This window comes from Natrix helvetica (genome assembly GCF_964273705.1).
Source record: "Natrix helvetica genome assembly, chromosome: 6".
Taxonomy (NCBI): domain Eukaryota; kingdom Metazoa; phylum Chordata; class Lepidosauria; order Squamata; family Natricidae; genus Natrix; species Natrix helvetica.
Genome location: NC_138553.1, coordinates 41,778,321 through 41,801,947, shown reverse-complemented (window position 1 = coordinate 41,801,947; position 23,627 = coordinate 41,778,321). Strand labels below are relative to the sequence as shown.

General features: G+C 33.7%; 1 protein-coding gene across 2 annotated transcripts in view; it reads left to right on the top strand.

Annotated features, from left to right (window-relative positions):
- Positions 1-21,670, top strand: part of METTL25 (methyltransferase like 25) — a 39,492-nt gene extending 17,822 nt beyond the window's left edge. For both annotated transcript variants that reach the window (XM_081956676.1, XM_081956677.1), the window contains exons 7-12: positions 1,741-1,770; positions 8,096-8,169; positions 8,900-8,993; positions 12,436-12,510; positions 13,695-13,766; positions 21,432-21,670. In XM_081956676.1, coding sequence (XP_081812802.1) covers positions 1,741-1,770; positions 8,096-8,169; positions 8,900-8,993; positions 12,436-12,510; positions 13,695-13,766; positions 21,432-21,518 — 432 coding nt within the window. In that variant the 3' untranslated portion in view covers positions 21,519-21,670. The remainder of the gene's footprint in view (positions 1-1,740; positions 1,771-8,095; positions 8,170-8,899; positions 8,994-12,435; positions 12,511-13,694; positions 13,767-21,431) is intronic.
- Positions 21,671-23,627: the final 1,957 nt, after the last annotated feature.

Sequence of the window (23,627 nt, the reverse complement as noted above, 5' to 3'; positions counted from 1 at the left end):
TCATTTTGGCCTCTCAACAGCTTAAATATTTTAGGAGCATTGTTCTGCCATATTAAAAAGTAGGATATTATTGTGCATTTCTTCAATCTTCAATGTGTATCCTATCTCTAACTATGAACGTGGCGCATTAAAGAAAATAGGAAGGAGGAAGTTGCTTTAAAATTGTATAATTATGTGTTAATTTTTTTAAAGAATAAAAGCTGTATGAATTTTAACAGTTTATGTAAAGTTTTTAACTGGCAAGATGCAGAAAGTAAAAATATAATCTCCTGAGATTTGTCAGTAAAAGTATTTGAATGATATTGACATTCAGCAATTATTGTTCATATTTTATATGTAATTGCGAGAATGGGAAATCAAAAGAAACTTGAAAACAAAAGCATAATAAAAGTGAATAAGTGCATATAAGAAGAGTCTAACTAGATGTGAAACAAATTAGGCAATTAACAACTGTGGAATGTTGCTATTTTTCAAGCAAATGCATGGATGCCAGTCAGAATTTAGTTAAACAAGTAGGGAATTTTATAACTTTATATACCACATTTTATGTACAGAGGAAAAAGCTCCTATTCACATTATACTAGTTTGGATATTCCTTCCATGTGAAAAGCTGACACAATCTGGTTTGGATCAAAAGTTACCGTAAGTGCAAAATGCTAAAGCCCCCAGGGTCTTAATTTTGTTCATCCATCAACTTCTGATTTTTTAAAAAAATCAACAGAAGTGTGAAATAGGAAAAGGATGCTGGTGCTTTTTAAGAGTTGATTTAATGACCTGACTTCTTTTAAAAGTGCCAGTTAAGACAAAGCTATATTACTGGCTGTTTTGGTTTCTTACTGCTTGCTTCAGTTTTATTTGTTCCTAATGCTTTTCCCCCCCTTGAGAACTGCTCAGAACTAGTTTAAAATGAATAATAAATAAATATTTCCTAATTGCAGTAATGAAGCTGCATGGAAATCTTAATAAATAAATAATAAATATATGTTTCTGGATTGCACAAAAACCTGAAAACAGTGCAGCTGCTTTTGCTATCAGTAGAGAATGTTGAGTTTACAGTTGTATAGAATTTAAAGCAATTCTTCAGAATCATTTGCAAATCATGCACAGCCCTGGTTTGTAGCTTTTGTTACTAAAGCCCAAAATAAACTTCCTAACAGAGTGTTCTATGTTTCAAGTGTGAAAAAGCATAATAATTGAATGAAATGAATTTAGAACTAGAGTCAGTAAGGTAGAGACCTGCAGAGATAGTATCTAATATTAGCATAGAGATTGTGGATTGATGTTCTACTTTATTAAGTTTATATATTAATGAGGAGACATTGATGCATTATTTTGTAATTTTGCAGAAGTGAATTGGTATCCTGCTTTAATCTAATGTTTATTTCATGATTGCACATTTCAAACTATATTATCATTTTAAGGTCATATGTTCCAAATGTATGTACTTGACTTTACTGAATATGAATTAGGAAAACGAGAGACTAAAATTAATTGTTCACTAAGTTTGGAAAAAATATTACGTATAAAATAAACAGCTCAGTATCATCTTGGCTTTTTGCAGAAGAAAGTATTTGTGTATATACATATTACAAACACAAATATTATATTTTTAAATATGAAGTGGTTACATCTTTAAAGAAGCATCTTAATATATAGTTTGTTAAAATATTTTTATTTCATGAAGTCTGCTTATTTATAAAGTTTATCTAAATGAATAAATACCTTAATTTCTTTTTAAAGGCTCTGGAAAGAGTTGCAGTTGGTCAGATGGTAAGTAATATCTGTTAACATTCTAATGACAGTTATTATCTTTCTTTGAATACTTTGAACACATGATATTATGTTGAAGTTTGTAATTTGCTAGAATGGAATAGCTGGCAAACAGTAAAGTTTGAACTGGAGATAGATTGATATTTTGAATCATCAGCACCATGACATTTTCCGGCCTTCCTTATGATAAAATAATTTAACTGAATAATTTATTCAGTTAATTAAGAATGACTAAAATAGAAAGAACATAGAGATAATCCTCAGTTAACAAGTTCCTTAATTGGAACTGGAATTTCCATTGCTAAACGATGTCATAAAGCATGAAGTCATGTAACCACATTATTTAGCAGTGGAAATTCTGGCAGTCCTACTTCCCATCATTAAGCGAGGATATCGCTTGTCATTTACAACTTCCTGCTGGCTTTCTCATTGACTTTGCTTGTTGGAATTGTCCAAAGATGTTTGCAGATGGGGAGGTACATATATGAGACAATTTTTTCAATGCCTCATAGGTTTGAATTGTCACTGTGAACAAGTAGCTATGAAGCAAGAAACATCTGTATATTAAATCAATGTAAATGATTTCATTGCAGTACCCATGTTTAAAATCAATCCTGATTGATTGGGTTGAGGATAGTATAGTATTACAATTTGATTATTATTATTTTGAATATTAAAAAACCATTACTTTTCAAACAGTAAATGAATTAAGGTACAAGAATGTTATATTAATCTTTAAAAAATTCATATTGTTATAATTCAATAAGAATAGATAACTTACCTGCAAGCAGTTCTTCATTCATTTTCTCTGTTCCAGAGATCTTTGAAATTGGACCTGTATCTGATGATGTTACATTGGAATGTCTTATTCGGTAGCATTCTTGTGTCTATTTGCCAATCATTCAGGCTAGGAATTCTTTCTAAATAATTATCCTGAGAAGATCATAGAGTTTCATTTTGTGTGTTGAATCGTAGTGCATGTCCTTATTAAGAAAAGAAGCCAACACTTCAAATAGAATATATATAGTAACTCAGGTTCGTTCCTGAAGTGCAAATGTTTAGGGAATAAGTACAGTTCAGACTCACTTAATTTGACACGTTGTTGTACATGTTTATTAATATAGATATATAGTTACATGGAGAAACAAATATAAGAACACCTATATTTCTAGAGATTTAATAGCTATCTCTTAAGGTGAATTGTTTGCATTTGGGTTCTTTCATATTTTTCCTGTAATGTTGTAAAAATTTATAAATTGTTTCTTTAAATGAATATGCTTGTCGTCTCTAATTTTATAACTGGGGAGCTGCCTGTATTTCCTTATAATGTGGTGGTGCTGTTTTCATAAGAATGGTTACCAAATGTTTCTTTCTAGACTGGAATAGCATTAATTTAAAGCTAGATTATTCATCATCTAATTCATATTCCAACATTTAACCAGAAACACACTGGTTGAAATGGCTTCCTAATCTTGGCCAAAACTCCCAATAATTCACTTTTCCTAAATATTATTATTTCATTTCTGAAAATATAACAATAGTAAAAATTTGGAAACATTTACTTTGATTTGCTACAAATGCTAGATGTTGGCAGGACTTTAAATATTCTTTCTTTTTAAATCAATAGCTAAATTTCTTTTATGTAAATAAGTACTGCATCATTTTTCATCCCTTTTAAAATATGTGCATAAACTGAGTCTTCAGTTCTCCAGGTTTATAAATCATTGTGTTCCTATTACAAAGCTATAGATCTTGATGGAATTTATATAGGATGAATTTGACCCTGAATTTTAAGAAGGCTAAAAATGGTGTTTCCTAGATATCCTTTAATACTTTGCATTGTTTTCGAAACAAAGTACTGTTTGTACCAAGGAGAGAAGATGAAGTTTTTTTTAATAAAGTTTTTTTATTCTTTATTTTCAAAACAAACACAACACATAAAATCTTCCTTCTTTACATACTGTAGAAAGTGTGTCAGTTGGTTACAAAAGGCTTTCGTGATTCTCTTCCACAGTCATCAAGCATAATTCATATTAACTCAAGTATTTTAACAGATATTTATACATGTTACTGTCATCATACCTCCATTTTCATTTGACTATAATTGTTTAAACGTCCTTCATCATAAAATATACCAAGATTTAATACATAACCACATACTAGCATTTCATTTACTATTTCTAAAATCCTCCAATGACACTAAATCCTTATGTCCTATTCTAGCTAAACATCCATAATATTTAATAACAAAGTTTTCTGTCCTTCTTTCCAAATCACTGTTTACAATTTACATGCCATTTCCTTGTGTTGTACACATACATACATACATACATACATACATACATACATACATACATATACACATTATTATCATTATCCCTCCTTTATTTGACTATATCCTGCATCATATCATTTCCCCCCTAATAATCAAGACTTAACTGAATCTAACTTAATTCTTTTTTTTTTTATTAACCTTTATATATAATCCAAAAGGGTTTCTAATCTTCCTTTCATGGGTACCATTCAATATTCATATCCAATTATTACTTATCATAACACTACACATTGTATACATTATTATCATTATCAATTATTTTTTTAACTATATCTATTGTTACTAAATTTCGCTAAGTTTAGCTAGGTTTAAATTATACTCTTCCATCTATCAACCTGTATCTTTCCAGTAGCAAAACAGTCTCATATCTTCTGCCATTTGTGGTGTTAGTCCTCTAATCATCTTTTAATCAACTTTGTATGGACTCCTCTTAGCAACTCCTTGCTTATAAAATCTCTCATGTAATTTTGATGCCCTTCTTCTGTTTCCTTAATCAGCTTATCTTTGATTGTCGTGTTATCTATGATGTTGCTAATAAAATTTCTCTCTTTAAATCCATAAGTTCTTTTGTTTTCCCTTCTTCTGTATCTTGCCATCTGGGGTAGATTTCCCCTCCATTTAATTCCTCTTTCAGTATTCCACTCTTTCCCTTTTCAGAGACAAACCAATCGCCATAAATATCAGCAATTTTAATTTGTTTATATTCATTTTCCTCTTCGATTTTTAGGATTTTAACCGTCACTTTTTCCATTTGATTAGCATCTTCAACTTCTTCATCATATTTTGCTGTTAGTTGAACTAAAACTTCCAACTTCTTCTCTATCCTCTCACGTGTATCTGATAATTTCTGTACTTCTGAGCGTATCTTTTGCAGACTTAAAACTTCTTTCTGCTGTTGAAATTGTGCCATTATCTACAGCTAACAAACACTGCTAGTCTAGCTTAGAAGGTTTTAACAGAATTAAGCATCACAATAACATTTCAACTTTACTTCAAAGGAACATCTGTGTGCTTTTCTTTTTATCACTCTCTATAAACAAGCTGTGAGACCTTGGAGTGCCAAGCCAGGATAATCAGTTAAAAAAGTGTTTTGTTTCCAATACACAAACTTCTAGCCTCCGAGTAGCAGTGTTACAATGTATTTCTTTGTTTCTTTTCGTATCTTTTTTGTAATTCAAGTTTTAAAAAAAGTCCTGTTCTTAAATGAGTTAGAAAACCACCCACAGTAATGAAAGAGAATTTTAGTCCATAGATTACAGAGAGTAGTAAAAGAAAAAAAATAGAAGGAAACTTAATCCATTCATTTGAAAAGGCTTGCATAAATTCCATCTGTTAAGATAGCGTTTAAAAAGTAAGATAACCCACTGTCCAAAACCAGTCCAAGTTTAATTCCGCCGCTTATTTCTTCTGTTCTCCAATTTAAATTAACTTTAAGGTTTTTTTTATAAGCACTTTTAAAACAGTAAAAATTCTTCACCAGCTGGAAACACTTTCTCTTTCCATATCCTTCCGTTTTGGAGCCACCCTGACTTCATCAGCCAAATGGCTGGATTTTTTGTCGCCAGCTTGAAGAACTTCTCTTGGATCAATAAGGGACTTTGTGATGTCCCTGAGATCGCCAAGATGTATTCTTCCTGTTCACCGTCTCTGAGGGACGGTTTAAGTCCATTTGGACCACCCAGTGGCAAAAGTATCAACTGCGATCTCAGAGCATTGAGATCGCATGTTGTGTCATTGCAACTCTGGCTCCTCCCATCAAGATGAAGTTGTTAAGGGGGAGTCTCCCCAGGTCTTTTACAGTTTATTACCCTAGTGATTGATTTGCAGGTTTTTTTTTCTGAGACTGTTTCAACTTTTGGAGGAGTTAGAATTGGAGGGGGGGGGGAAATTTCCACCCTCGGAAAAGCGGCACTTGGACAATCTCTCCCTTGCAAGGGAGAGAGAGACAGTTTGAAACACTTTCACTTCCCTTAATTAATGGGGGGGAAATTTTTCTTCTTTTTTTCTTTTTTTATAACAACTGCGAGAGAAAGGATGGTTGAGCTGATTCTTCTCTAAACTCTGCATGGGAACCTTGACTTTGTTGCTTCCTGACCACCTGTACTGGCTGACCCAAGATGGCCCACTTCCTCTTTCTTCTTTGTCTTTGTACATGAGACTCCTCCCTAAAAAAGTTTTTGTGGCTTTGAACTAACTTCCACCCCAGAGACCTCCAGGAACCTCCTGAAATAAGTTTTTCCCCGGGATTTGAAATATCTTGATCCACCTATTTGTTCTAGTTTTGTACTAAACGACTTATTCTCCTTTGGATTTGTTCAACTGGTGGTCTCTACTGGCTGTGCTTTCTCACGGGCACCATCTCTCTGTATAGAACAAAAACTGTCTCTGAGCGTCATGATGCGTCCGAAGAGGTTACCACCTGGAAAGCCCTCTTCGGCCCCAACATCCTCCACGTCCAGCCCCATTGCTCAACAATCACATCTGGGATCTTTTTTACAACCCGAAGCCTCTGAAGAGAGTTCAAAGGATTTGTCCATTCAGCAGATGCTTCAAGCCCTCTTAAAGGGACAGGACGAAATGAAAAAACAACTGCAGGACTTAAATGATCAGCTCAGAGAGACGCAACAACAAGCCACACGGAATGAGCAGAGGATAGGTGTACTGGAGGAGGGTGTGGCTGGGATGAGAGTAGACCTGAAGACGGTCCAGAGGGGGAATGTAGAATTTGAGAATCATGTGATAAAAATGGAATTTGAAAGGATGTCTTTTTTCCTTAGGTTTCAAAATTTGCCAGAAGTTGAAAATGAAGATCTTAAGGAGATTATGACCACAATGTTAGCAGAATATATTAATAGAGACAAACAACAGCTTGGGTGGGATATTGACCTGATTTATAGGATTAACTCAGCCTATGCTAGAAACAAAATGTCCCAAGGGAAGTTCATGTTAAATTTCTTAGAAAAATTACAAGAGATGAGGTTCTAGGAGCTCAAAGGGGAGGATCATTAAGGATAAAGGATAAAGAAATAACCATTCTTAAGCAGATCCCAAAGAAAGTAAGAGATAAGAGAAGGACATTTTCCTTCTTAGCAAAAAAATACAATACAATAATGGGGTCTGGTTCAGGTGGTTGTTACCAGAAGGCATGTTGATTTTTTGGGAGGGCAGTAGAATTAGAATCAACACAGCTGAGGAAGCAGAGGCTTTTATTAAAAAACACAGTGCCCTCTTAGGAGATATGGGGGAGGCTACACAAGAAACAAAGCAGGGAGGGGCGGAGGCTCTGCCAGTGGACGGGGGGGGGAGGGAGTGACAACAAGAAGACTCAGATCACAAAAGTGCATTGAAACATCATTGCAATTGTTGTTATAATGTACCTTTATGGAAGTGGTAAAAAGCAAAACGATTGAAACATATTGAAGATTTTGTGTTAAACTTAAAACTGCTAATATCTATGTAAATGTTCATAATTTTCTACCTTTTTTTTTTGTAAAAGTTGCGAGACCTGGGGGGGCTTCTCCCCCCCGCATGATGTAGCTGTCAAAATGTTCCATAACCCTTTAACCCCCTTTTTTCCTGTAAAACTTTTAAAACCAATAAAACTTGGACAATAAAAAAAAAAGATGAAGTTGTTAAGGAGAAAAAAAGGACATTTATTTGCAAAGTATTTTCCCCTGATTTTAGGGAGATTAAATGAATTCATTTCTGTGGTCCAACCTAAATACCTATTAGCATAATTTGATCTATATGGCTTTGTCATTCTTATAGCTTTCTTTTTAATTCTGCGCAACTTTTACTGCTGGTTGTGCTTATTTTTCTGCTTGGCAGTAATATATTCACAGAGCAATATTTTATTTTAGTAATAAGAAACTTCCTAGGAACATTAGATGAAATGAATACAAATACTGGTTGAAGATACAAAATAATTGTTGCTGTTTTGTTTGTGGGGTATGGTTGTAGCTTTACTTCTTGTTCTTTTATTTGTTCTAGTTACCCACAGAATCTTTGTTTTATCGGGCTGTGCTGCAGGTTATTGTAGAAGAATGTTATGGCATCAAGAGAAGGTAATATGGTGCAATTTTATATTTTGTTGTATAAATAGAACATTTGCTTCTTGTTGATGTTAAAATCTAAAAGAAAAGCTATTTTTTGTTTTTTGTGTATTTGAAAAAAATCTATCTGTAAATTTGACTTCGGCTTTGTCAGCAAACTAACCTTTTTGAAATCTGATTTAATTCTGTACTATCCCAGAAGAGAATATATGTGCCTCATGGTTGAACTGTAGAGTTGTAAGATATGTCATTATCACTGAAAACTGAGAATTTAGTTTTAGAATACAGAGTAGTCCCTTAAGTAAACACTTAATCATAGACCATAAACCTCTAATTGTGCAAGTGTAGAAGTTCTGCACTTCTCTAGACCTTTTCTTGACTTGCCTTCATCAAACTGAGTTTGCAGTACTGCTAATATATGCCTTTACTATATACAATGCTACAGTCCTTTAATCAGCACAACTGTAGGTTAGCTGATAAAATGATAGGAAGCTAGCTTGTACTGAGTGAAAATGGCAGTGATTATCCAGAATTTCATACTAGTATCTGTTTCAGACCTATCAAAACTGGCCAGGTACTAAATATATCTCTGTGTGTGTGTGTGTGTGTGTATGTGCATAGAGAGAGAGGGAGAGAAAGAGAGGGAGAGTCTTTCTTCACTGCAGAATTGTTCTTCGTGAACTGAGTGTCTCTATGTGTGTCATGTTGGAAAAATAACAAAAGAAATAATTTGTCATTTCAGTGATCGTAATATTGGAAAAGTATATTCTAAATCATCTTCATTTTTGGATTATGTTAGAATTTCCTTGAAAAAGCTTGAACTAGATGAATCAAAGGTAAATATCTGGTTATAAATTGAAATTCATATAGTGAACCCACTGTAGATTATTTCAGTGATTTGTTTGGTCATATAAATTATGCTGAGATCAACATGTAGTTTTGCAAATGCTGGCGATTAAATCTAAGTTACATATAATAATCATTGCCAAATTCTAACAGGTTAATATTAATATTTACCGCTTATAAGAGTTGTGATGGTGCAGTACTGCAGGCTAACTCACTGCTCACTCCAGGAGTTTGATTCTCACAGGCTCAAGGTTGACCCAGCCTTCCACCCTTCCAAGATCGGTAAAATGAAGACCCAGGTTGTTTGGGGCAATAGGATGACCCTGTAAACTGTTTAGAGAGGGCTGTAAAGCACTATGAAGTGCTATTTCTATTACTATTTATCTGAGGAATATTTCCCCACTCTGCATTTAATCTATTGTAATTAAAAAGTAAAATGTCATAGATAAACGATGCTACAACAGCAATTACAGAAAATGTTCAGTCATTGCATACCCCATGCCAGTGCAACATGTATTCTAATTCAATGAAATTTTAAGCATTTATCAATATTTTTATACAGTTTGAAGTCATTCTGCTTCTCTGTCAAATCACAAGGAGAGAGTAGTAGTAGTAACAGTAATAATAGTGTACCTTATTGATTAGTCAATTGATCATATCAAATACAAGAAAACAGATAAATTCACTTTGATAAGCGGTAGTAAAAAAGAAACAGGTGTGATGATATTTTAAAGAAAAGGAAATTCCTATGTTTCTTTTAGTTTATCAACCTGTGATGTGAATATGATTTTTGCTACCATAATCTGTTATGAAACACGATCTACTAAAAAAAGCGATATGCAAAATATACACATTGGAATAAGTATTCATGAAGGAAGTTATGATACCTACATTTGTTTTAGCAATGACCTAATGTATTGTGGTATTGCAAATTTTAAATGTAGTTACAGAGTGAAAAAGAATATTTGTAAAATGTTGATTTCTTTTTATACATAGATTGTCCTAAAACACTTAAAGTATTTAGAATAACCTATCTGTACATGTTGAAAGCACAATCTCATCTTTGCACTGAGCTCTCTCAGTTCTACCTGAGTTTTACAAATATGTTGCTTCTAGGACTATACATTTCCCTAACACAGTGGATATTCATAATATGCCCATAGCTATTAACTTCTCACTAGCCCTGTCGGAAAGCCATTTTTTTCCCATTTTTTCCAGAGAGACAACTTATTATATGATCCATAAGAATGATCCATCATTGCAACGTTTCCTTTTTTTCCTCTCCTTTGGAATGACTATTAAAGAACACAGATGGCGTCATTTATTCATGATGAAATTTATTGATACATCTTTGGCCTTCTAGTATTTAGCCAAAGTGAATATAACTAAAATAGTCACATACTCTTAGACTTCATACCCGTACACTACTTAGACATTTTTAAAAACTATATGTTAAAACTATCTCAAATGCAGGGAACAGATGAAATCTCAGAATGTTTTTATCTTCCACTTATTTGTCTGCTTACTCAGCAGTAACAATGGTTTTTATTACGCATATAAGATACAAATTGGCCTTTCAGCAGGAATTACTGTATGTCTACTTTATTTAAACTGGGTCCTGCACAGTATTTTATATACACATTCATATACTGTACATTTCTACAACTAATTAATGAGAAACAGCTGGATTTTTTTTAAAAAAATCAGTTTTTGCTGGTGAATTTTTTTTCAATAGCAATGGTGCAGTTCTAGCAATAGTTTACTCAGGTATAAATAAGCCTGGTCAAATTCAGTGGAACCTATTGTCAAGAAAACTTTAGTATGAAATTATTTGCAGCTGTTTAGAATTTGGTTTGCCTGCTTCTTATTAGCTTGAGTTTTAATGCAAATAGCTAATTAAATTATAATAAGCATTTCAGTAAAAGTATTTATCAGGCTTTGTGGACAAGACAATGTAGTTCCGTTGTCAAGTGAGATTACGAAAGGCTGATAGCATAGTTGTAAAATCTTTTATTTATGTAATATTTCAAGAATGACTGTACTTTAAATATAAACTCACATGCAATGTTCATGATTCCAGTGCCAAATTTCAGTTTAATCTGACAGTTTTAACAGCTGTAATAGCTACAGGAATCATCTGACAAACTACAGACTTCAGTTTAAAGTAAGCAAACTGAAAATTTAGTAAGGTGTTGGTGAAGAAGGAACAAATCTCTGATAGATAAACATTCAAGATCAAATAAGCATGGACTTTTATTATTGGTATTTTTTCACTGTTAAGAGTTTATGACCTCTTTTATGTGAACATATTATGTCAACTTCTTGATAAAAATTGCATGTAACCTTTCTAAAGCTTTAGTAATTTGGAGATACAAGGTTCTCCTTCAGTTCTTCAGAAGGTATTATATAGTTGCATGAAAAGATCATTCATTGAAGTTTACATCTGCTAGTTTAGGCATAGTGGACAGTTCTTGGATGTCCAAGAAGAATGGATTGAGTCATCATGTTCTTTACTTCCTGTGTGACTTGTTTTCTGTCCCTCCGTGTTTGAGCAGATCAGTTATGTCTAAAAATGTAGATGGTGTAAACCATGATTTACTTCTAACCTAGAAATTTAGCTAAAAGTATAATTTCCTGATAAAATCAGTGCTAATTAAGAGATGGAGATGGCAGCACATTAATTGACTATTATTATTGGATCAATGCATGAAAACTTTTTGCTCTTCGCTTTTAATTTTTGAATCTCAGTTATTCACTGAAAAAGAGTTTCAAAACTATGTATATAATCATACAGTATATATAGTATATGATCTGAGGTAGTATAGGTAAATGGTTAAAACAGCAAATACTTTTATTGCACTAGTTTTATCACTGTTTGTGCTTCATGAATCTAATCAGGCACTGAGTTCTAGCCACAGATTTTCAAATTGATTGTTGATTTAAGCATTTAATAAGAAACTCTGCTTCTATTAATGTGACAAAATTGCACTTCCTTTTTTTTTACAGTCATGCTATACTTGGTTTCATACTCAGTTTATAAATTACTATTACTATGTTCATTGAATATTCAGAAAATTACCTGAATTAAAAAAAAAATAATGACATGGGAACATGCTGGTAAGACTGATAAAGTTGTACTGATTTGTAATAATTGCTGCATGTTTTAAAAATGCTCACAGATTAATGTCTTCATGACCTGATCTGATATATTTTCAGATTCTAAAACCGGACTGTTTTTTGAACACTTTAAATATAGTTCCTTATATATTGTTATGTGCGTTCAAAAAAAATTGAGAAGCCATTATAATAAATTAGAAATTGTTGATTGTAAAATAATTGCTTTATTTTTGAACTGTTTTAATTATAAAAATAATTTTAGCATATGCCTGAGGCAAATGTTAGTTGCCATCACCAATGTTCTTGCTGTTGCAGATTTCAGACAGCCTCGTATTGGAATACCTTGAAAAATACAAGCACAGAATGAATGAACTGGAAGCTTTTAATATGGTAACATTGAAATATTGGGATATTTTTGCTAGCAGGGCATGAATAACACTTGTGCTAATATTTTATGATGAAGTAAGTCAATTTGTGTTTGATATTTTCTGTAAAGAAGGAAACAAATCAAATAATCTTTAGCTAGGAGCATAGTCTGTTCCAAAATTATATTAACACTCATTGAGAACATATGAAGATTCTTTTGCTAGTCAAATAAGCTTTAGGAATGTTTTGTTCTCCTTTTAATACATTGTTCAACTTTGAACAAAATTGCTGCCACTTAAATTTTTTCATGCTGAGTTACACCTCAGACCTACTAGGTAACAGATACCATATTTAATACCTTTTATAGAGTTTGGTCACAATTTTGCTGCTTTTTAAAAGATATCCAATAAAATGGAATTGGCAAGAATTGGCAAGTTTGTTTTTAAAGATAAATATTCCATGTTCTTCAATAGATTTGGTAGGAAATGCAATTTTCTGTTCAGTAGTAAAATAATAAATGCCAAAAATGATTTCAGCAATTTTCCTGATACAAAAATATTGTAGATGTTTTCATGTGCAGTCACAAAAGATGGTAATTGTACATTTACATGATTATATTAAACAGTTAATAATTATGGATAAACCCTGCTTTACCAAATATATCTTTTTGACAGCAGTTAAAATTGTTTTGGCCTAGCCCAGGGGTGTCCAAACTTGGCAACTTTAAGACTTGTGGACTTCAACTCCCAGACTTCCCCAGCCAGCTCGCTGGGGAAGTCTGGGAGTTGAAGTCCACAAGTCTTAAAGTTGCCAAGTTTGGACACCCCTGGCCTAGCCACTTTGAAAATCCCGCTTAGTATCCTTTGGAGAGGTTTGATGAAAAAGTCATTCAGTTGACTCTCCCAGTCAACTAAACTTTTCGAGTCTAATTGAGAATATAATGTCTTTTATCTACTTCTAAAAGCCCTTTCTTAAATAGCCTTGCTTTTATGAATTAAATTAACAATCCAAATGAGACCAACACTTTGAAATGGATTGGAGCTGATTCATACGTTTCTAATAATTAATATCTTTGAATTAATGAGGCCATACGAGAGTTTACCTTCAAATATTTAAATAAGAAATCTAAATCTGTGTTGTAGATAGTATTTTTTTTCTTCTTGAGTATGCGTTTTAGAAATGTGATTCAGTTGTATTTAAATTTTCAGCTGAAAGTTGTTCTAGGACCTTGCATAGAGGTGTTGATACTTCTAGATCGCCTATGCTTTCTCAAAGAACAGGTAAGTCTTGGTGGATTTATCCATGATACAGGTTATTTTTAAAGTATTTGAAGCAAATCATGTCTCCTTCATATTAAAGAAACAAATAATTGTTTTTGTCTGTTTGCCAAAATTTTAAAGTCCAATCTATCATTCCATCATTTAACATCTAATGTTTTTATTTTGGGAAAATTTGCTGTAATAAAGTTTTTATGTAGTTTCAATTGCATGTTAAATTACTGCAGTAATTTAGCTGCAGTAATATTGAAGTGATATTGCCTACAACTGTTTTCTTTAAAGACTTATATTTATGTTTCAAAAATATTTCTATACTTTGTGGATCCTAGATAATTTTTACTAAGTGACTGTAAAATTATTGTGTGAATTACTGATTACTCTAAGTTAAAGATTTAAAGTTAAAGAACATACTTTCTTGATTATTAATCTGTCTGTCTATTACAGATTGTACTTCTGTGTCAGATACATTTGACTTAAGATTCATTCTACTTGATTCATGACTATTTGGGATTTATGTTACTTGATTTGTGATATATTTGTAAATATATTTTCTATTGGCTTGAGTTAAAACCAATAAAGGGTTTTACACCAATCTTATTATTTAAGATTGTGAATAGTGACCATTAGACTTTTTCAGAGATTGTCTAATTTTGCTTTTCTTTTTAACAAGCTTCAAATATGTTGCATGGACTTACGTTTTCTAAGTAATCAAGACATTTGATTATTTAATGGAATGGTGGTGTGATACATATATGTAGAATAGATACAATCTGGTTTAGTTCTGTTAAACCACTGAAGAATGTATTTAATCCTTGTCAGCAAAGAATGTTCTGAAAAGGAAAAATCTGTAATAGATTTTAGGTAGTGTTATCATTTTTTTATTCTAATGGTTCTTTAATTCTGAATAAGAGGCTTTTATTTCTTCTCCCATCTGAGAATATTTTTTAAAAAACAATTTTTATTTGTTTTTGAACAAGGACAAACATTTTTTAAAAAACCATCTTCCATTACAAATTGTAGAAAGTGCACTAGTTGGTTACAGTATTTCCATGCATCTCTTCCATAGTCACCACCTTCTTTTCATATCAAATCACATATTTTAAATTCATCTATATTCATGTATATCACAATTATTATATCTCAACCTTAATTTGCCTATAATTTTTTACATCCTTTTATATATAATATTCAAAATCTAGAATAGGATTATATGATAACATTCCATTAAATCATCCTAAGATCATCCAATCACAATACATCTTTATAACATATTCTAGATAAAACTTTTAAACCTCCTCTCATAATCTCGATGTGTTGTTTATATAAAATTTCATATTATCAAACTAATATATCTATATGTATTATCATTATTAATCATTATTTAACTATAGCTATTGTCGCTTCATTTTATACATACTACTAGTAAACTAAATTTAGCTTAATTTTTTATTATACATTTTCATTGCATCAACCTGTATCTTTCCAGTAATAGTACGGCCTTATATCACTTGCCATTTGTAGCATTAATATTCTAGTACTTTTTAAATAAATCTTGTATAAACTTCTCTTGGCAACATGTTATTCCTTTCATATCTCATAAAAGCTTGAAACCCAACATCTGTTCTTTCCATCAGCTTATATTTGGTTATCACTAGTGCTTCTGTCAAGATTTCTCTCCTTATCTCCATCAAGTTTTCTCTCTTTTCTTCTTCTGTGCTTTGAAGTCTGGGGTAGAGTTCCAATCCATCCATCTCCCCTTTCCATATTCCGCTCTTCCCATTACCAACCACGCTCACTCTGTTGTCAGTATCCACAGTTTTCTTATCTTTTTGCTCATTTTTTTCTTTCATCTTTTGAACTCTGCCCTCCACTTCATTTGGTAAACATCCTCAGTTTCTCCATCAGATTTTTCTGTTTTGTATTCCATATTCTCCAAATTCTTTTCAATTCTTTTTGTCACAACTAATAGATTTTGAATTTCAAACATAATCATTTGCAATGTTACACTTTCTTTTTCCTGCTGGGCCATTTTTTTCAATTTTGCAGATACTGCCACTATAGGGTTCAAGGCTATTTTAATAAACTTCAAACAGGTTCATTTATTATCTTTCAAGTCAAAATGTTGTCTTCTCTCCAATAGCTAATGATAGAACTTCCAAAAGGCACCTACATAAACAACTTGTGCACTTCCTACTATCACTGTCAGTAAACAAGCTGAAAGAACCTTGAATCTCAAGTGATCAAAGAGAAAGAAGAAAAAACAATGTATCCAGCCTCCACCTTCTAGGTGGCAGTGTAACTGCTTTTCCTCCTGTTACAACCCTCTTTATAATCCTTCTTATTTTCTTCTTTATATTCCAAGGTTAAGAAAGAAAAAAAACCCTTAAATGGAGATCAAAAACAATCCAATCAATCAAATCAAGCATTATAAAAAAGGAGAATTTTAATCCATAGGTGTAAGCAAAAGTGAAAAAAGAAGAAGAAAGAATTAATCCATTCAGTTTAAAAAATAGAGAGCCCCTGAAAAAGTTCCATCCATGAAAAAAAAAAATTAGAAACTGGATAGCACACTAAGTTCAATGCAGATCAATCTCGCCACCTACAATCTTCTGTCTTCAATCTTAACTTAATTTTTATTCTTGGGTAGTCTCTTCCTCTAATAATAAAATTTCCACACCGAGGAGGAGCCAATGTCGTGACAAAACGACGTGCGATCTCAATGCTCTGAGATCGCTGTCAATACTTTTGCTGCTGGGTGGTCCAAACAGACCTAAACGTCCTGCAGAGACAGTGAACATGAAGAATATGTCTTGCTGATCTCAGGGACATTGCAAAGTCCCTGATCGATCCAAGAGAAGTACTTCAAGCCGGCAACAAAAAATCCAGCCATTAGGCTGATGAAGTCGGGGCAACCCCAAAATGGAAGGATACGGAAAGAGAAAGTGTTTCCAGCTGGTGAGGAATTTTTACCATTTTAAAAGAGACTGCCTATAAAAAACTTAAAACTAATTTAAATTGGAGAACAGAAGAAATAAGTGGCAGAATTAGGTTTGGAATGGTTTTGAACAATGGGTTATTTTACTTTTTAAATGCTATCTTCATGGATGGAATTTATACAAGCCTTTTAAAACGAATGGATTAAGTTTTATTCTTCTATTTTTTTAAATTATTCTTTGTAACCTATGGACTAAAATTCTCCTCTTTCATTACTGTGGGTGTTCTTCTAACTCAGTGAAGAATCAGACTTTTTTTTAACTTCACATACAAGAAAGATACAAAAAGAAACAAAGAAAATTGCAACAATAACACTGCTATTCGGAGGCTGGAGGTTTGTGTATTGGAAACGAAACACTCTTACTTTTCTCACTGATTATCCTTGCTTGGCACTCCAAGGTCTCACTGCTTGTTTATAAAGAGTGCTAGGAAGAAAAGCATACAGATGTCCCTTTGAAGTATATCTTTAACCAGAGAAAAGTGAAAATAAAACTTTATTGTGAATCTATGCTTAATCTTGTTAAAACTTCCAAGCTAGAGCAGCAGTGTTTGTTCGCTGGAGATAATGGCACAATTTCAACAGCAGAAAGAAACAATAAGTCTGCAAAAGATATTCTTAGAAATACAGAAATTATCAAACACATTTGAGAGGATAGAGAAGAAGTTGAGCATCTAATAGTAAAATATGATGAAGTTGGAGATGTTTATCAAGTGGAAAAAGTGGTGGTTAGAATCCTAAAAATCGAAGAGGAAAATGACTATAAAGAAATTAAATTTGCTGATATTTATGGTGATTGGTTTGTCTCTGAAAATGGAAAGAGTGGAATATTGAAAGAGGAATTAAATGGAGGGGAAATCTGCCCCAGATGGCAAGACAAAGAAGAAGAAGAAGAAGAAGAAGAAGAAGAAGAAGAAGAAGAAGAAGAAGAAGAAGAAGAAGAAGAAGAAGAAGAAGAAACAAATGAATGTATGGATTTAAAGAGAGAAATTTTATTAGCAATATCATTGATAACACTACCGACAATCAAGGATAAGCTGATTAAGGAAACAGAAGAAGGGCATCGAAATTACATGAGAGATTTTATAAGCAAGGAGTTGCTAAGAGGACTTCATACAAAGTTGATTAAGGAGATGATTGGAGGACTGACACCACAAATGGCAGAAGATATGAGACTGTTTTGCTACTGGAAAGATACAGGTTGATAGATAGAAGAGGATAATTTAAAACTAGTTAAACTTAGTGAAATTTAGTGACAATAGATATAGTTAAAAAATAATTGATAATGATAATAATGTATGCAATGTGTAGTGTTATGATAAGTAATAATTGGATATGAATAGTGAATGGTACCCATGAAAGGAAGATTAGAAATCATTTTGGATTTTATATAAAAGTTAATAAAAAAGAAATAAGTTACATAGTTTTTTTTTTTTTTTTTTTTTTTTTTTTTTTTTTTTATAATAAAATTTTATTGGTTTTTCAAGATTTATAGGGAAAAGGGTAAATGGACAGGTATACAAATTTTGGCAGTTGCAAAGTGTGTGAGGCCCCCCTCCCTCCATACCCATAGTATACATTTAATATAATGCATTAGTATATAATTGATTACAGTCAGCATATTAGTTCTATTATTAAATTCAATCAAATTAAACATTACAGTATAAAATCCAAATATAATTCCATGTTCACTTTCGGTCAGTTTATAATAATATGATTTTCTTGCTTATTTTTGTGATCTGAGTCTTCTTGCTATTGCCCCATCTCCCTCCACTGGCAGAGCTCTGGCCCCTCCCGTGTCCTGCGTGTCCGTTGTGGTATCTGGTGGTTTCTCTAGGAATGTTTTATTTTTTTCCATAAAGGCCTGCGCCTCTATGGGTGAATTAATTCTAATTCTTGTCTCCTCCCAGAATATCAGCATACCTTCAGGCATCAACCATCTAAACCACACCCCTTTCTGGTATAATTTATTCGCTAATTGCGAATAATTTTTTCTTTTTTCTCTAATCTTCTTAGGGATCTGCTTCAGAATGGTTATCTCCATATCATGATATATCAATGCTTGCCCCCTTTGTACACCCAGAATTTCATCTCTTGTGCTTTTTCTAAGAAATTTAATATGAACCTCCCTGGGTACATTGTGTGTTCTAGCGTAAGCTGAATTCACTCTATAAACCAGATCTATATCCCACCCCATCTGTTGTTTTTCTTTGTGTGTGTAGTCAGCCAGAATGTTTGTCATGATGTCCCTTATATTTTCCCCATCTTCTTCTATAACATTTTGAAATCTAAGATAATAGGACATTCTCTCAAATTCTAATTTCATCTGTTGGATGTCAAGATCTTTGTTCCCTTTCTGCACAGCTTCCACCCCCCCCCTCACCTCCTCCACCCCCCCTTCCACAAGATCCAGTCTCTGTGAGTTCTTATAAATTTGGGCTTGATTTTCTTTAATTTCATCTTTCATTTCCCTTAGCTGTTTCTTGATTTCCTCCTGGCCCTGTAAAATTTGTTGAAGCATTTGTTGAAAGTCCATCTCTATAGTCTTAGGTTGCATCAGTTCTGTTATCTTGGACTGTGTGGCTGGACTGGATGTTACAGATGTTGGAGCAGATGTGGCAAAGCCAGATTTCCCAGGAGGTGGTCTTTTGGATGCCATCCTTTATAACATTAGAAGTTCAGTCCATATATAAGATAAACAGTTAGAAAAGAAGGGTAGCCAGGTGAGGTCCGGGAGCAGAAGAACCAGGCAGAAGAGAATCTCTCTAATAAGTCTGGCAATAGATGAAAGGTTTCCCCTAGAAAGTTCAAAAAGACCAATCCACAAGAGATTCCTCTGGGAGACACGGAGACAAAGACCGGAAGCCTGAATTTTAAAGGTGGAGTCAGGTTTCACAGTTCATAAAGACAACGGAAGTGTGCCATCTTGCCCTGCCAGTTTTGGGCACAGAGGCATATCAAAGTTTTAAAAAGTTCCAAAGGTCCTCAAATCTCAGTAAATAGTGAAATTAAATTGCAAAGAAAATCATCCAACCTGGGTGAGGCTTCATTCGTTGGCTCTCCCCCCTCCTCCTTCCCCGGGGGCTGAGAGCAAGATTATTCCTCGCCGCTTATCCAAGGGGGGGGGAAACCCCCCTCCCTCCAGCCGCACCTCCAGAATACTCCGAAAGTTATTTAAAGAAAGCTAACTAGTTCTTTGTGCAAAATAGGGCATGAAGAGAGAAGCAGCCTCACCGCACCGCAGCTGCTTCCTTCACTTGCTTCATTCTCCCGACGGCTTTAGCGAGGCGCGAAGCGCAGAAACGCGAGGCGCCCTCCGATCTAGCTCCCCGGTGCCTTGGGCGCGCGAGAGACCTCCCGCCGGCCGCCGCCGATGCAGGAGCTCCCCGCGATGCCGCCCCTCCGGCAGGACCCCTCTGAGGGGTGTCCTGTGCCCCCCAAGGAGTGGGGAAGCCCACCGGAGAGCCGGAGCGGGCAAAGAGCTGCCCGTCGCCGCTGCCGCCGGAACCGGAACTCCAATAAGTTACATAGTTAAGTCTTGATTATTAGGGGGGAAATGTTATGATGCAGGATATAGTTAAATAAAGGAGGGATAATGATAATGTATATACAGGTATGGGTACAACATAAGAAACTGGATGTAAATTGTAAATAGTGATTTGGAAAGGAGGATTAGAAAACTTTGTTATTAAATATTATAGCTGTTTAGCTAGAATAGGATATAAGGATTCAGTGTTATTGGAGGATTTTAGAAATAGTAAATGAAATGCCAGTATGTGGTTATGTATTAAATCTTGGTATATTTTATGATGAAGGATGTTTAAACAATTATAGACAAATGAAAATGGAGGTATGATGATGGTAACATATATAAATATCTGAGTTAAAATACTTGAGAATATGAATTATGTTTGTTGACTGTGTAGGAGATGCACGAAAGCCTTTTTGTAACCAACTGATACACTTTCTACAGTATGTAAAGAAGGATGTGTTTGTTTTGAAAATTAAAAATAAAGAAAAATTATTGAAAAAAAAATCCTCACCAATTTGACACATTCCCATGAACTTTCTCTTTCCGCTTTCTTCCCGTTCTGGAGCTGTCCCAATTTCAGCAGCTTCATTAGCTGCATTTCTGTCACCGGAAAAAAAGGGATATTCCTGGATCTTTCAGAGACTTTGCGGTGTCCCTGAGATCAGCAGGAGGTGCCCTTCTCAATCACTGTCTCTGCGGGACAGTTTAGGTGCGAATGGACCGTCCAGCAGCAGAAATTTGACTGCGATCTCAGAGCACCAAGATCGCACGTTGTGCCATCGCGACATCAGCTCTCCTCCCACCTCCATCTGAGAATATTGAAGTTCTGGTTTACTACTGAAATTAAACTCAGTTTACTACTGAAATTAAAAGCTATTTGAATTTTCAGTACATAGTTTTATATTACTACCATTGCATTGAGTCCCCAGATTGGTTCTCCATATGCAAAGTTTATGTTGGAGGAAAGTCATATTAGTCTTTGGTGGCAAAAAAAGTCGAGTCTAGCAGCATCAGAAGAAACCATTTTTGAAAAGTTTTCGTCTTCTGTTTTATTTATAACACAGGTTTTATCTTAGATTTCAATGTATTGTTAAATATCAAGTTAATATCTTTTAATATTTACTGATCAAATATTATTTTACAGGACAACATTGCCTGGTCTGGACTGGTAAAGTTATTTGATGCCATAAAATCCCCCAGATGCTATGCAGTTGTAGCTTTGAAGAAATAAGACTTTTCACATGCAGGATGAAGTAATATTTGGAAAAAAATATTGTAAATTTGTTTTGATTTTTACGACTATCTTACATGATTAAGAATTCCATTATTTGTATATTTTTATTGCTAATATATTATGACAAATGAAATATAAAAATAAAGTTTATCCTTTGTGCTGATGTATAAATTATTAATTTAACATAATACATAACAATCGATCTTGACCATATGCGGATATCTGAAGAGAAATACTTTACCTTCATAAAAATTCAGCAAAGAAATTTTAAAAAGCTATAATATTTGTGAGTGTATTGTTTTTTTGTTTGTTTTATTGGATTTATATGTTTTGTTTGTTTTGTTTTATTGGATTTATATGCCGCCCTTCTCCCAAAGGACTCAGGGCGGCGTACAACATTAAAAAACACATATCACAAAAATTAAAAGGAAATTAGATAAATATCCAAAAAAAAAAAAAACCAATTAAAGGGTGAAAATGACATATCAATAGGTAGGAAAAGGAATGTCATAATTCCAATTTGGTCAAAAAGCTTTGCCTTTCAACTTGTCTTCAGAAACACTCACTCATGGACATCTATTGGATGGGTGGAAATGTTGAAAAAAATCAAGATGGTGGCTGCAGTTGCATGATTAAAACCCTGCATCCACTTTGTATACATTGCATATGTCACTCCCATAAACGGGCACAGAATTTGATCCCATGATCACAGCTCGCGTCTTCGTTCTTTAAATCATTCCTGATATTCCTACTCTTATTTCTGAAATCTTAATATCGCACCATGTTAGCCTTACACAGGAAGAAAAGTTATCATAACCTAGTAGGCTTTGAAGAGATATGGGATAACTGCAGAACATTTTTTATGAGAGAGCGTTATTTTGCCTTATTTTCATTCTTCATTTGCAAACATCATTTTAGAATTACAAATATAATCAATGCTCATGAATGCAAATGAATATGAATGTAAAAAGAAGAGAATGATCTTGTAAATATTTCCAAGCATATTTCTAAGAACTGGGAGGTCTTTTTATTTTGCACCTAGGTAATGGGATAATTTAGCTGCCCCTCTGAATTGTCTATATTGGAGGGACCTAGTCTAAAAACCCTGCTTTTTAAAGCCTTCTTAGAAATCTCACGTTGAGTTCTTATCTCCATTCCAGGCTGAAGTAAATCATGGGCGATGCAGGAGCTGAGATCCTAGGTAGGGATCCTTACTAGTATTTGCTTATTTCAGAAGTTCTTTGAGGTATCTTTCAAGTTTCTATAACAGATTGAAAGAACCACCCAGATTTTCTTGAACAGCTGGAATCAGATTAAGAGAAAGAAATGGTATACAAATACCCGTTCTCTGAACTAATCCTAGTCCCTGACTTCAGAGGAACTGTAGGCTTGGAAAACCAGATGCTTGCTGAGTTTATGCTTGCTTAGCTGACCTGGTCACAAAACATTGGCGAGTAGCTAGTGATACAGTGCAGGACTCTCATCTGCAAATTGCTGAAGACTCTTTCTTCCCCTGGGTCCATGAAGTGGAAAGTATTCTAAATCCCTTTCCTGTGTCTTTCCCTCTCCTAATCTGTTTTCTGTATATGTGTTCTATATTCATGTAAAATATAATCCATAACTTGCATATTGAGATTAAATCCATGGAGGATTCCTATGATTTGTTAAAGATGTTACAATTAATTGTTTAAAAGTAAATGGTGGGAAATGTTTGCTTTAATTTATTTTGATATGTATACATATACTCGGAGCTCTGGCAATTAAACCTTTTTTTCTGTTAACCTGAGGAATTTTACCAAGAAACTGGTCTTACTATGAGTAAATATGTTACTGAAATAATTGGGAAATGGTGCATTTGTATAACAAAAACTCAGTAGATTGTGTAGATTGATTCATTCACCCATGGCCATGGGAAGATGGAATGGGAACATTGAATTAATTGTTCTTGCTACATGGTTTACATTTTTATGCTTTCATACCAGGAAGTTGTCCTGTAGTGGTTACACATTGTATATATTACTTCCTGTAATAGATGTTTCCATAGAGCTTTTCAGGGCCGAATGTTAGACCCTGTGAACTGACTCAGTAGTATTTTCAGGGATATGT